This window comes from Budorcas taxicolor, chromosome 2 (assembly GCF_023091745.1).
Source record: "Budorcas taxicolor isolate Tak-1 chromosome 2, Takin1.1, whole genome shotgun sequence".
Lineage (NCBI taxonomy): Eukaryota > Metazoa > Chordata > Mammalia > Artiodactyla > Bovidae > Budorcas > Budorcas taxicolor.
Genome location: NC_068911.1, coordinates 116,067,931 through 116,084,029, shown reverse-complemented (window position 1 = coordinate 116,084,029; position 16,099 = coordinate 116,067,931). Strand labels below are relative to the sequence as shown.

At 36.5% G+C, this 16,099-nt stretch overlaps 1 protein-coding gene across 2 annotated transcripts in view; it reads right to left on the bottom strand.

Moving 5' to 3' along the window:
- Positions 1–16,099, bottom strand: part of PTPN4 (protein tyrosine phosphatase non-receptor type 4) — a 162,147-nt gene that overhangs the window by 3,490 nt on the left and 142,558 nt on the right. Inside the window, exons 21-25 of one of the 2 annotated variants that reach the window (XM_052658675.1) lie at positions 15,999–16,060; positions 13,725–13,871; positions 10,783–10,911; positions 5,136–5,284; positions 3,473–3,608 (exon numbers count right to left, since the gene is read on the bottom strand). In XM_052658675.1, coding sequence (XP_052514635.1) covers positions 3,473–3,608; positions 5,136–5,284; positions 10,783–10,911; positions 13,725–13,871; positions 15,999–16,060 — 623 coding nt within the window. Of the gene's footprint in view, positions 1–3,472; positions 3,609–5,135; positions 5,285–7,006; positions 7,040–10,782; positions 10,912–13,724; positions 13,872–15,634; positions 15,713–15,998; positions 16,061–16,099 lie in introns of those variants that run through there. The other variant, XM_052658683.1, reaches the window with a different exon arrangement.

Here is a 16,099-nt window from a genome sequence, read left to right as displayed (position 1 = left end):
ATTTTGTGTTCTGTATTTTACAACAATTAAAAATAAATCTATTATGTATGGATATGGATATAAAAACCTCAAGAAAATACTAGCAAATCAAGTCAAGCAACACATTAAGAGAATTATATACCATGTCTAAGTAAGATTTAGCTCAGGAATGCAAGGTAAGTTTAACATTCAAAAATTAATTAATCTAATACACTATATTAACAGAGTAAGACACAAACCACATGATCATCTCGACAGATACAGAAAAAGCATTTGCCAAAACTGAACACCTTTTTGTCATGAGACCACTCAGTAAACTAGTGAGAGGAAACCTTCTCAATTTGATAAAAAAGCATTAATGAAAAATCTTGATACTTCATGGTAGAAAACAGAAAGCTGTCTTCTAAGGCCAGGAACAAGACAAGGATGTCTAGTTTCATCACTTCTACTTAACACTATACTGGAGGTTCTTGCCGGGGCACATGGGCAAGATGAAGAGAAGATATGAAATGAGATAAAAAGAAAACCATACCTATATTGGAAAGGAAAAACTAAACTATATTTGCAAATGACACAATTTTGTATAGAGAGAATCTTAAGGAATCTACTTTCACACATACAAAAAATTGAGTTAATAAGTGATTTCAGCAAGGCTGCAGGCTACATGGTCTATATACAAAACCAGCTTACTTCTATATTTAAGCAATGCGTAATCCTAAAACAAAATTAAGGAGACAAGTCCACTTACAATATGACCAAAAAGATTAAAAAACTTAAGAATACATTTAACAAAAAGAAGTACAAGATTTGCACACTGAAAACTACAAAATACTGCTGAAGAAAATCGGTGAAAACATAAATAAATGGAAAGACATTTTGTGTTCATGCTTTTGAACATGGATTATTATTAAATGGCAACACTCCGCAAAATGATCTACACATTTAATGCAATCCCTATCTTGCCTTTTTTGAAGAGAGGACAAACTGTTTCTAATGCTCATATGGAAATCCAAGGGACCTAGAACAGCCAAAACAGTCTTTAAAAACACAAAGTTGCAAGATACAGATTTCCTGACTTCAAAATTTATTATAAATTTTTAGTATTCAAGACAGTGTGGTAGTAACATAACAGACATAAAAATCAACGGACTACAACTGAAACTCCAGAAATAAACACTCATATTTGTGGTCAACTGATTTTTGACAAGCGACCCAGAAACAATTCGTGAGGAAAGAATAGTTTTTTCAACAAATGGGGCTGAGACAACTGGAGGTCCATACAGAGAAGAATCAAGTTAGAACGCTACCTCAAACCATATGTAAATATTAACTCAAAATGTATCAGACACCTAAATGTGAGACCTAAACTATAAAACTCATGGAAGAAAAGGGAGGGATAAATATTTGTGACTTTAAATTAGGCTGTGACTTCTTAGCTATGACACCAAAAGTACATGTGATTAAAAAGAAAACTAGACTTAATCAAAATTTTAAAAATTTGTGCTTCAAATTAATCAAGAAAGTGAAAGATCAGTATAAAACACTTGCAAATCACAGATCTATAAGAGACTTTATTTAGAAAATATAACGAACTCTTTAACATTCAATGATAAAACAAAAACCCAAATTGCAGAACAGGCAAAAGACTTGGATATTTCTTGAACAAAGATACACAGATAAATGACCACATGAATCATTACTTATTAAAGAAACGCAAATCAAAACCACAATAAGATACCACTTTATATTTAGCAGGATGGCTAAAATAAGAAAAAGATAATGACAAGCAATGACAATGATGTAGAGAAAATGGAACGCTCACATACTGCCAGGGAACTGCAAAATGGTACATCTGCTTTCCTCACATGACTCAGCAAATTTCACTCCTGAGTATATACCCAAGAGAAATGAAAACATTTCCACACAAAAACATATATACAAATGCTTATGGTATCATTATTCACAATAGTGAAAAAGTGGAAACAATATAGAAGAATATGTATCTATTCAGTGCAAAAGGAATGAAGTACTGATTATACTACAGAATGTATATCCTTTTAATGTTATGCTAATTAAAAGAAACCAATTATAAAAATCAAATTATATGACTCCATTCACATGAATGGTCCAGAATAGGCAAACTATGGAAATAGAAAGTAGATTAATAGTTGCCTAGGACTAGGTTGGGGAAGGCTGGGGAAGATACTAGGAAAAATGGGTACAGGGAACCTTTTTTGGAGTGATGAAAATGTGCTAAAACTAGATAGCAATGATGGTTGCCAAACACCATGATATACTACAAACCAGTGAACTGCACATTTGTTAAAAAGGTGAATTTTATGGTACGTGAATTATATAAAGCTATTCTAAAATTTGAGAAGACATGATTAGTAAGAAACAACTGGAAATTTGAATACTGGCTACTGCTAATATTAGAGAATTATTGTTAATTATAATTTGGTGTGATAATGGTAATACAGTTTTGTTTAGAAGGAAAAACACTCCTTATCTTTTAGAGAAACATACTGAAATACATATAGACAAAATGATATGGTATCCAGGGTTTGCTTCAAATATGAGGAGAGTAGGTAGTCGTATAAAGGAAACGTGATGGCCAATGCCAGGGCTGAGTATGCAACACAGTGTTCAGTACATTACATTGTCTGTTTTTGTGTATTTGAAATTCTCTATAATTAAATGCTAATAATATAGCAGGCATTTATTAGACCACATAGGTCAGTTCACTTGAGTAACCTTAATGCTGCCAACAATGCAACCATTTCACAATGGCTTAATATAAAAAATAATATTAACTTTAAAATTTCATGATTCTTCTTTTGATTCTTGGAACATAATTCAGAGTCATTATAGAATACAGTAAGTTAATAGCTTAATTCCTATGATTTTTGCTGTTGCAATTTAAGTTTTTATGGAAAAAAGAGAGGCAATTTCCTTATAGGTGTTTCACAGAAAGCAGCTCTATCAAGATTCTCCAGTCTAGGGACACTAGTGTCTCCAGTCTAGGGACACTATCATTCTCAGCATTCCATTTGACTAAGTAATATAGGATAAGTTGCTTCTCTGCACCTGTTGAAGCAGTCAAAAACTAGCAAGCGAGGGTAGTGTTGGCAAACATTCCCCCACCCCCACCCCCTCTCAAACATTTTCTATAAAAGACCAGATAGCAAACATTTTTGGTTTTGCAATCACATGGTGGCCTGCTGCAACTTTTCAGCTCTGCTACTGTAATGTGAAAGCAGCCATAGATAATATGTAAATACATAGCTGTGGCTGTTTCCAATAAAACTTTATTTATAAACACAAGTGGCGGGCCAGGTTTGGCTCATGGACAGTATCTGCCAATCCCTATGCTAGGGTTATTACCTCCTGGAAGAGAATTAAAAAGAGAAAAGTATAGTTTGGAACATACACGGATAACAAAAAACCATGAGGTTGAGAATATACACTTATACATGAGCTATGTAGTACTTACAGGAGTTTGGATCATCATGGCTCGCTGATCTCTCATTGTTCTCACAATATCTAGTGGATAAACTGGCTGATTGCATTCAATGAGACACATGGCTGTTTCCATAGTAATAAGAACCCCAGTTCTTCCAATCCCAGCACTAAAAAGGACAAATATGGGGCAAAGTCTTACTGAAACTGTTCTGTTAAACTTCTTATGCCTTTTGTGCAGAAACTTATAGAACTGAATCATATTACAGTAGAAGAACAACTTGATTTTAATATTTTAGATTAACAAAAGTGGCAAGGCAACTGGATACTATTTTGAAAACAATAAAAAAATTTCACTTAATACAGATTAAATGGTTTGTAACCACCTCTCCCCCACTGTTAGTTGCAATATACAACTTTAAAAGTGTTACATTTCAGTTTTTAAAATCTGAACAAGGCATAGAAGATTAGTGACATAACAGCTTTAAAATGCAAAATAAGAGAATTACAATAATAAATCATTAACAAAAGCAAAAAAGACAGCTAAAACACTCAAAAAATTAGCTTTTAAAGCCAAATTTAATTTTCATTAAACTTTACCACTGAGGTAGTTAAGAACAACTTCGTGAAGCATTCTGTAGCTATTGAGAACTAAGGATACCCAACACCCAAATGTGCCCACCATTCCTGTCATCTGCCTCTCAAATAACTAATCTACAATCTGTTTTGATGGATGTGAAAGTCTACCCTTAAAAAGTACTGGAAAGTATAAGGATAAAGAGATACCTTAATACATCCTCTGAATCAAATCACTTAATAACAGAAGTAACAAGGAGAAGGAGAAAATAATTCCTGGCTCCTAATTTCTGGGTCTGTGGCAGTGAGGCTGGAGTCAGTGATTTCAGTCCCTTGAGGGCAGATGGGTACCTGAATCTGAAAGGAAGGAGTGTGTCCGCCACTGCTCACTCCTGCAAGTGGCACATCCTGAGGTAGTATTAGGTGGAATCATCACTGACTCAATGGACATGAGTATGGATAAGCTCCGGGAGTTGGTGATGGACAGGGAAGCCTGGTGTGCTGCAGCCCATGGGGTTGTAAAGAGTCAGACATGACTGGGCAACTGAACTGAACTGACTCCAAGGAGGTGAAATGCCAATCAAAGGTCTTAGGAGGGGCCAGGATGGAGTACCTCGCTGGAGGGGGAAATCCAAACCTTATGATACAATCTAATTCTTACAATATTGTTATTTCATCAAATCTATAATACCATTAAATTTAAGACATAACTCAAATTCAGAAATGTTTGACTATGAAAAAGACAAACTTTTAAGAACTAGTATTATTTTTACTTTTTATGATAAAGTTTCTGTCAATTATATGTTAAGTCATATTCTTTGCTTTCTACCTTCAGAACACAGCTTTGAATTCTAATTACCAGAGTGACAATCACAACTTAAAGGCAAAATAGAGTACGTATTTCCTTTAAAAAATGACCTATTTAGTCACTTAGTGTTAGTCACTCAGTAGTGTCCAACTCTTTGTGACTCCACAGGGGTCAGAGCCCACCAGGCTCCTCTCTCTGTGGGGTTTCTCAGACAGGAATACTGCAACGGGTTGCCATTTCCTTCTGGGCTTCCCTGGTGGCTCAGACGGAATCTAGTCAGTTACTCAATCATAAAAGACAGAAAATAAAATACCTGCAATGAACAACTATAGGTTCTTCCTTGCCAGCCCTCTTATTTCGTACGTGGCAAACAAAATCCAGAAAGTCACTTGAATCGTCAGGGACTCCATGGTCGGGCCAGGCTATATACTGGATCTGGGTGAGTGGACGACTCTCATTTTTCTACATATAAATGAAAGATTATACAACTGACTTAGAAATAATCCTTAAAATATATGTAAACATTCATGTCATTTTAATTTTAGAAGCAAAAGAAACTACTTTCATTATGCCCCAAAAGTAATGTATAAATTCAATAAAACTCAAGTTTAAGAAGGAAAGAAACCACTTTATAGAAACAGCTGTATCCATTTAAGTATCAGTCACCTGGATTATCATTCTTCTTATAACTAAATTTCTATATTTGTATTTTTAGGATGATAATCAGGTAAACAGACAAAAGTATATTAAGATTCCAGTGAAATGTTTAAAACAATATAAAAACTAGGTGAGCAAAAAAGGTTAACAAAAATTTTTTTTTAATGAACAAAGTTGGGCTAATCCTGATAAGCACAAGTGAAATTATGGACATCAAGAAAATAAAATCTCAAGGTAAATGCAGATTAAAAACTGGAGACCATAAAACACAAAATCAAATCAATATTTAATTCTTTTTTGGGAACCAATTTCCCCACTGGTATAATGGAGAAAGTAAGGTATTGAATGTATACATCTTACTTCAAATCTCAATTTCGCCGGTTAAGACAGTATTTCATGGCCTCATTTTCTTCAACTGAAAAATGAAACAACATCTACACCTAAAAGGGACAGCCTTAAGTTAAACTGATTCATTTCAAGGACCTGCAAATCACCCAATCACAGCTGTTTGGAATCATATACTCATAGTCAGATTCCAACACTGTGAAATCTGGTTACTGTCACTTACATTGGATGAACTTCCAAAGAACGTGAAAGTAAAGGTACTTAAGAAAAAAGAATTCCCAGAGAGACCTCAATTCAATCTGGTTACAGATAATTGAAGGCATCTAATACAGAATACCTTTGACTATTACTGTTAACAAAAGAACTTAATGGTAATAATTAAGTTCTTGCAGAACTTAATCTGCAAGAAGGGTAATTAAAATAATGCTTTATTAAGTTTTGGGGTAGTGTTTATCTGTTTGTCCATCTATCCATCCATGTACGTATGTTTTCATGGCAGCAAATTAATTTTCCCATTATATTTGGCTCAAACCTTAGAAAACAATTTGTGTCTCAGCACAGTTCTGAGATACTCAGGACTGCAAAGAAAAGCCACTATAACATATAAAACTGCCACGGATAATCTGTAGGTGGAGAACAACAGGATATACACATTACTTGATGCGACCACTGACCATACATAAGCTCATCTTTCATGTCTATTTAGGAAAATGAAAAAAAAACAGCTTCTTGGCTTGCTTTGTTACATACAACCACTAGTTATACAGCACACATGCCCAAACCCAAAATTCATTCTGATAGTATCTCTAGCACATAAGGTTTTGAAACTGTATTTTCTTGTAACTTCCAATTTTATTCAGTGCCAGATTCCTGCAGTATACATTAGCACAACTTCTAGCTCCTTTCCTTTCTGGTCAGCAAGGTCCCATCTCACTGGACTCTTCTAGTCACTTTCAGGGAGGGGGTGCATTAGGAGTGGTGTGTGAGTGGAGTTAGGGGAGATGTGGTCTCATCTCCGAAGGCTTCACCGTGGATGCCTGTGATATTGGCTCTTCTGCAGCAATCACTCCTTTCTTCCTACAGCCCCTTAGCCCCAGGATGGCTGGTGTAGGCACTGGCAGCCTGACAAGACAAGCAGATTCTGCCTCCACATACATCTTCCGGTTGGGTTACTGAGCTGGCATTTATTCATCAGTTTGCACTTCTGGCTTTAATCTGGAAGCCAAATGGAGGGACTCAGGGAGCAGGTAAGGAAAACTAACAATTTAAAAGCTGTAAAGACACCCACTCCAGTATCATTGACTGAGAAATATCATGGACAGAGGAGCCTGTCAGGCTACAGTCCATGGGGTCACAAAAGAGGTGAACATGACTTACTGACTAAACAGCAGCAGCAATCTGTCTGATGTTACAGTGTCCTGCCTACAATCTTACCCTCCTAAATAAAGAGGAGATCGTGAAACTGGTCTTTTCCACTCATTTCAAGTTCAGTCACTCAGTCGTGTCCAACTCTTTGTGACCCCATGGATTGTAGCACGACAGGTTTCCCTGTCCTTCACTAAATCCCAGATCTTGCTCAAACTCATGTCCATTGATTCAGTGATGCCATCCAACCATCTGGTCCTCTGTCATCGCCTTCTCCACCTGCCTTCAATCTTTCTCAGCATCAGGGTTTTTTCCAATGAGTTGGCTCTTCGTATCAGGTGACCAAAGTATTGGAGCTTCAGCTTCAGCATCAGTGCTTCCAATGAATAATCAGGATTGATTTCCTTTAGGATTGACTGGTTGGCCCTCCTTGCAGTCCAAGGGACTCTCAAGAGTCTTCTCCAACACCACAGTTCAAAAGCATCAAGTCTTTGGCCCTCAGTGTTCTTTATGCTCCAACTCTCACATCCATAGAGAACTACTGAAAAAATAATAACTTTGACTATATAGACCTTTGTCGGCTAAGTAATGTCTCAGCTTTTTAATACACTGTTTAGGTTTGTCATAGCTTTTCTTCCAAAGAGTAAGCATCTTTTAATTTTCTGGCTGCAGTCACCATTTACAGTGATTTTGGAGCCCTCCAAAATAAAGTCTGCCACTGTTTCCACTGTTTCCCCATCTATCTGCCATGAAGTGATGGGACCAGATGCCATGATCTTAGTTTTTTGAATGTTGAGTTTTAAGCCAGCTTTTTCACTCTCCTCTCTCACCTTCATCAAGAGGCTCTTTAGTTCCTCTTCACTTTCTGCCATAAGGGTGGTGTCATCTGTGTCATCTGCATATCTGAGGTTATTGATTTCTCCTGGCCATCTTGATTTCAGCTTGTGCTTCACTTAGCCCAGCATTTCACATGATGTATTCTGCATATAAGTTAAATAAGCAGGGAAACAATACATAGCCTTGACATACTCCTTCCAATTTTGAACCAGTCTGTTGTTCCATATTCAGTCCTAACTGTTGCTTCTTGACTTGCATACAGGTTTCTCAGGAGGCAGGTAAGGTGGTCTGGTATTCCCATCTCTTGAAGAACTTCCCACAGTTTGTTGTGATCCACATAGTCAAAGGTTTTAGGACAGTCAATGAAGCAGAAGTAGATGTTCTTCTGGAATTCTGTTGCTTTTTATATGATCCAACAGATGTTGGCAATTTGATTTCTGGTTCCTCCGCCTTTTCTAAATCCAACTTGAACACCTGGAAGTTCTCAGTTCACATACTGTTGAAGCTAGCTTGGAGAATTTTGAGCATTACTTTGCAAACATGTGAAATGAGTGCAATCGTGTGGCAGTCTGAACCTTCTTTGGCATTGCCCTTCTTTGGAACTGGGATGAAAACTGATCTTTTCCAGTCTTGTAGCCACTGCCGACTTTTCCAAATTTGCTGGCATATTGAGTGCAGCACTTTAACAGCATTAGCTTTTAGGATTTGAAATAGCTCAGCTGGAATTCCATCACCACCATTAGCTCTGTTCATAGTGATGCTTCCTAATGCCCACTTGAGTTCACATGCCAAGATGTCTGGCTCTAGGTGACTGATCACACCATCGTGGTTACCTGGGTCATTATTTTTTGTATAGTTCTTCTGTGTATTCTTGTCACCTCTTCTTATCCTCTGCTTCTGTTAGGACCATACCGTTTCTGTCCTTTATTGTGCCCATCTTTGTATGAAATGTTCCCTTTGTATCTATAATTTTCTTAAAGAGATCTCTACTCTTTCCCATTCTATTGTTTTCCTCTATTTCTAGGCATTGTTCACTTAGGAAGACTTTCTTATCTCTCCTTAATATTCTTTGGAACTCTGCATTCAGATGAGTATCTTTCCTTTTCCCCTTTGCCTTTCACGTCTCTTCTTTTCTCAGCTATTTGTAAGGCCTCATCAGACAACCACTTTGCCTTTTTGCATTTCTTCTTATTGGGGATGGATTTGATCACCACCTCCTGTACAATGTGACAAACCTCAGTCCATAGTTCTTTAGGAACTCTGTAAGATCTGAATCTATTTGAATTCTATTTGAACCCCTTGAATCTATTTGTCACTTCCACTGTGTAATCATAAGGGATTTGATTTAGGTCATACTTGAATGGTCCAGTCGTTTCCCTACTTTCTTCAATTTAAGTCTGAAATTTGCAATAAGGTGTTCATCATCTGAGCCACAGTCAGCTCCTGGTCTTGTTTTTGCTGACTGTATATAGCTTCTCCATCTTCAGTTGCAAAGAATATAATCAATCTGATTCTGGTATTGACCATCTGGTGATGTCCACATGTAGAGCCATCTCTTGTGTTGTTGGAAGAGGGTGTTTGCTACGACCAGTGCATTCTCTTGGCAAAACTCTGTTAGCCTTTGCCCTGATTCATTTTGTACTCCAATGCCAAACTTGCCTGTTACTCAAGGTATCTCTTGACTTCCTACTTTTGCAGTCCAATCACCTATGATGAAAAGACATCTTTTTTTGGTGTTAGTTCTACAAGGTCTTGTAGGTCTTCATAGAACTATTTTACCTCAGCTTCCTCGGCATTACTGGTTGGGGCACAGACTTGGACTACTGTGATGGTTTGCCAAAATGAATGGTTTGCCCTGGAAATGAACAGAGATCATTGTGTCGCTTTTGAGACTGCACCCAAGTACTGCATTTTGGACTCTTGTTGACTATGAGAGCGACTCCATTTCTTCTAAAGGATTCTTCCCCACGGTAGCAGATATAATGGTAATCTGAATTTAATTCATCCATTCTGGTCCATTTTAGTTCACTGATTCCTAAGATGTCGATGTTCACTCTTGCCATCTCTAGTTTGACCACTTGGTCCACTTTTAATTTACCTTGATTCATGGACCTAACATTCCAGGTTTCTACGCAATACTGTTCTTTATAGCATCAGACTTTACCTTCACCACCAGATGCATCCACAACTGGGTGTGTTTATAACTTTGGCTCAGCCTCTTCATTCCTTCTGGAGCTATTTCTCTGCTCTTCTCTAGTAGCATATTGGGCACCTACCGACTTGGCGAGTTTATCTTTCAGTATCATACCTTTTTGCCTTTTCTTACTGTTCATGGAGTCCTCAAGGCAAGAACGCTCATTAAAAAGGGGGAATAACCTAATAGCTGTTTGTTGTTATTTCCATTTCCATCTCCATTTCCATTGGAGATGTACTCCAATACCTTACTGATATTACTTGGAGGAAGAGATGTATAATCAACACCCTGGTATGATTTTTATGAATAGGGAAAATAGTAATAAGTATTATTTACTCAATTATTTTTTCACTGATTATAGTCATACTTAGCTACAGAAATTGGAAATATTATACTAAAAGAACATATTTTATAAGATTCCAGTGTATCCTAATGAAGCAAATAGTTCAATAATTTTTTGTATTTCCTAATAACTAGGACTCAAGATTAAAAACATTTTCATCTTTCAAAGCCTTTACCTTGAACATAACAGCTCTAACCATTAGGCACCCCATTCCCCTACCTCCTGGTTGAACAGTGTCATCTTCCTGAAGACATATGCAGTGTTCCCCTCTTCTGAGTGGCAGGTGACTTGGTAGCAGCCGTAGGATGAACTTCCTGTGGGATCCGGCCAATACTGGTGACACTTAACCTGGTATCAATAAATTTTAAAAACAGAAATAATTTAGGTTCTCCGATTTTTTTAATATTTTAATTTTTAAGAACTTTCAAGCTTAAAGAAATGTGACTAAATAATTTAATGAATTCTCATATACTCTTCAATTGCACTCATCTCACATGCTAGTAAAGTAATGCTCAAAATTCTCCAAGCCAGGTTTCAACAATACGTGAACCACGAACTTCCAGATGTTCAAACTGGTTTTAGAAAAGACAGAGAAACCAGAGATCAAGTTGCCAATATTCGCTGGATCATCCAAAAAGCAAGGGAGTTCCAGAAAAACATCTATTTCTGCTTTATTGACTATGCCAAACCCTTTGACTATGTGGATCACAATAAACTGTGGAAAATTCTGAAAGAGATGGGAATACCATACCACCTGACCTGCCTCTTGAGAAAGCTGTATGCAGGTCAGGAAGCAACAGTTGGAACTAGACATGGAACAATAGACTGGTTTCAAATAGGAAAAGGAATATGTCAAGGCTGTATATTGTCACCCTGCTTATTTAACTGATATGCAGAGTACATCATGAGAAATGCTGGGCTGGAAGAAGCACAAGCTGGAATCAAGATTGCTGGGAGAAATATCAATAACCTCAGATTTGCAGATGGCATCATCCTTATGGCAGAAACTGAAAAAGAACTAAAGAGCCTCTTGATGAAAGTGAAAGACAGTGAAGAAGTTGGTTTAAAGCTCAACATTCAAAAAACTAAGATCACGGCATCTGGTCCCGTCACTTCATGGGAAACAGATGGGGAAACAGTGGAAACAGTGGCAGACTTTATTTTGGGGGGCTCCAAAATCACTGCAGATGGTGACTGCAGCCATGAAATTAAAAGACACTTACTCCTTGGAAGGAAAGTTATGACCAACCTAGACAGCATATTAAAAAGCAGAGATATTACTTTGCCAACAAAGGTCCATCTAGTCAAGGCTATGGTTTTTCTAGTAGTCATGTATGGATGTGAGAGTTGGACTATATAGAAAGCTGAGCACTGAAAAATGATGCTTTTGAACTGTGGTGTTGGAGAAGACTCTTGAGAGTCCCTTGGACTGCAAGGAGATCCAACCAGTCAATCCTAAAGGAAATCAGTCCTGAATATTCATGGGAAGGACTGATGTTGAAGCTGAAACTCCAATACTTTGTCCACCTAGTGCGAAGAGCTTACTCATATGAAAAGACCCTGATGCTGGGAAAGATTGAAGGTGGGAGGAGAAGGGAACAACAGAGGATGAGATGGTTGGATGGCATCACTGACTCAATGGACGTGAGTTTGAGTAATCTCCGCAAGTTGGGAGAGGCCTGGCCTGTTGCAGTCTATGGGGTCACAAAGAGTCGGACATGTCTGAGCGACTGAAGTGAACTGAACTTATACCCTTCACAAAGATCTGCCAATGAGCAACATTTTTTTGGTCATTTCTTCTCTTTGTAATGAGAGTCTGTTTGGATATATTTTGAAACTTCAAATATCTTGTTTACAAGAAGCTTCCAACCTGAAGTAATTATTACTATGAGGGTGGCAAAATGGTATACTAATCATTATATTTCTTAGATTTAATAGTAAGAAAGACTCTTCAACTAAAATGGGAAATGCAATCCATTTACTTTCATAAATTAGGATAAAAAAATAAGATTTAATGACATACAATTCTGTTACATTCTATTCAGCCATTTAAAACACACTACTCTATCATTTTTAGAATATCCACAGAGCTGTGTAACCCTCACCACAATCACTTTTAGAACACATTTATCACTCCCAGAGGAAGGCCCACATCCATTAGTAACGACCAGGCAACTCCTCTAATCCACCTGTCTCCTTCCATCCCAGACCTGGGCAGCCAGTGCTCTACTTTTTGTCCCCTGTGGCCTACACTGGACATCACATATAACTGAACCATAAAATATGTTGTGTTTGGTGACTGGCTTTGTTTACTTAGAATAATGTTTTCTAGGTTTATCCATGTTGCAACATGTATCATTTTTTCATACCTTCTTATTGCTAAATAATATTCAACCGTATGACTACACCGTATTTTATCAATTTTTACATTTCGCTTCTTTCTACCTATGGGCTACTAAGAATAACACTGCTGTGAACAGCTGTGCACCAGTTTTTGTGTGGACATGTATTTAATTCTCTTGGGTATTTCTATGAGTGAAATTGCTGAGCTGCAGTCACACTGTGTTTAGCCTCTTGATGAAATGAAGGGTGTCTTCAAGGGTAAATAGTTACACCATTTACCAAATCCATCAGCAAGACAGCAAGTTCCACTGTCTCCACATCATTACCAACACTGATTATTTTCTGTCATATTTACTTTAGCTATCCAACTACCTATGAAGTAGTATCTCACTGTAGCTTTCACTTGCATTTCCTTGGCGACTAATGATGCTGAGTATCTTTTCATGATCTTACTGGTCATTTGAATGTCTTCTTTGGAGAATCATCTATTTAGATCCTTTGGCCATTTTTAAATGGGATATTGTTATTTCATGGCTAAGTTATATGAATTCTTCACACATTATAAATACAAATCACTTATTCAAATATATATTAGTCCATTTAAATAATAATAATAATGGCTAACATCACATTTCTTTTAACATAGTATGTGTTAGCTGCAGTTTGAAGCATTTAACCATGATGATTTTAATCATGACACCATAAGAAAGGAAGTTTAAAGATTACAAAAGAGATTAAATCATATGAATATTTTAACTATAGATGTAACATAATTTGAAAAATGTCTGAGCAATGTGTAAGATTCAAGTATGACTTACTCTGCCACGTTCAACCTGTGTGGTCAACATCACAACCATGGAGGAGCCTTGTTCCCAAGTCATCTGCCAAAAATCTGTACAAGTGTGTGGTAATGGCCCTTGACAAGCAATGTACTGATTTATAATTCTAGAAGAAGGAATTTCCATCTAAAAAGAAAAAGACACAAAGCCAAAATCGCTCTGCATTATTACTTTTTCTTAGGATCAAATATAGAAAAATCATCTACTAAATGATAACTAAATGCAATTAATCTCAATAAATTGCAAAGTCAGTAAAACAAATCTCTATCAACTTTTATTTGAAGAAGTTTCTTGGCAATGTGCAGTAGCTATATATACTTATCTTTCAATTAGTGGAAACAAAAATTTAAATATTTTCCAAAGTACTCTTATGAAATTAAAAGCATCTATATAGAGAATCCTGTTTCACAGGCAGGGACTTGGTATAGAAATAAAAAATATTTCTCTCTATATAGGAAACAAACTACTATATATAAAAATAAACAACAAGGTTCTACTATAAAGCACAGGGAATATATTCAGTATCTTTTAAGTTAAAATGGAAAAGAAAAAAACTGTCTCTAAACAGTTTATTAGTAAATTTTGTGAGAAGCAAAAATTCTGCCATTTGCTTTAGTTTAGATTTTTCATATTACATATGTGTTTATATATTATGTAATATGCATATAATTATATATAATATATATATAACATGAAAAGATTGCAAGTATTTTAAATTCATTATTTTCAGAAGTTAAGACTGTAACTATTTGGGGAAGATAAACTATCATCCTATTACATTTTAAACACTGAATTCAAAAGGTGTGTGTGTTTATTTCTGGGCTTCCCTGGTGGCTCAGCTGGTAAAGAATCTGCCTCCAATGTGGGAAACCTGGGTTTGGTCTCTGGGTTGGGAACATCCCCGGAAAAGGGAATGGCTATCCACTCCAGTCTTCTGGCCTGGAAAGTTTCATGGACTGTATATAATCCATGGGGTCGCAAAGAGTCAGACATGACTGAGCAACTTTGACTTTTACCTCACTCACCATACTATTGTTGAACAATAATAACAACAAGCACTTAAATTATTCACATAAAGGAAAGTACAAATCAAACTGTAAGAAATTACCATTTTTTACCTATTAGATTGAAATATCAGAAAATTTGATAATACCATATACACATATGTAGCTTTTATCAGAAACCACGGGTTCATATACGCATTGGAATTCAGAATTTGGGGGATTTTTGAAAGGTTCTTCAGTGCACACACCATGTAATGTAATAAGTAATGTTCCTTGCAGGCTACAGGTCATTACTCTGTAATCAGTCATTATCAAAAAGTCTACAAATAATAAATGCTAGAGAGGGTGTTGAGAAAAGGGAACCCTCTTGCACGGTTAGTGGGAATGTAAATTGATACAGCCACAATGGAAGATGGCATGGAGATTCCTTAAAATTCTAGGAATAAAACCACCATGTGACCCAGCAATCCTACTCCTAGGCATACACCCTGAGGAAACCAAAACTGAAAAAAGACACATGTACCCCAATATTCACTGCAGCACTATTTACAATATCTAGAACATGGAGGCAACCTAGATGTCCATCGACAGATGAATGGACCATATACAAATGGTACGTATATACAATGGAGTATTACTCAGCCATAAAAAGGAACACATTCAAGTCAGTTCTAAAGAGGTAGATGAACCTACAGTCTATTATACAGCATGAAATTAAGTCAGAGACAGAAAGATAAACATCGTATACTAACACATATATATGAAATCTAGAAAGATGGTACCAATGAATTTATTTCTGAAGAAACAGATATAGAGAACAGATTTATGGACACAGGGAGTGGGGTAGAAGGTGAGATGTATGGAGAGAGAAACATGGAAACTTACATTGCCATATGTAAAATAGATAGCCAATGGGAACTTGCTGTATGACTCATGGAACTCAAACAGGGGCTCTGTATCAACCTAGAGGGGTGGGATGGGGAGAGAGATGGGAGGGAGGTTCGAGAGGGAGGGGACATATGTATAATACTTACAGCTGATTCATGTTGAGGTTTGACAGAAAACAACAAAATTCTGTAAAGCAATTATCCTTCAATTAAGAAATAAATGAACTTTAAAAAAAAAGTTCTCATCAGAGGTACAAAGTAAAGTTGATCCTCATTAATCATGGATTCTAGAATAAACCTCAAAGTTTAGATCAGCCCCTCTTATTCCAAATGACTAAGGTATAATTAAAAAAAAAACTTACATTTATATAATTTGCATTGATATAGTCTTCATTACCCTTTAAAATGACCCGTGTAGCATCATCTGAAAAAATTTAAAAGAAAGAATATTTTAATAAAGTTA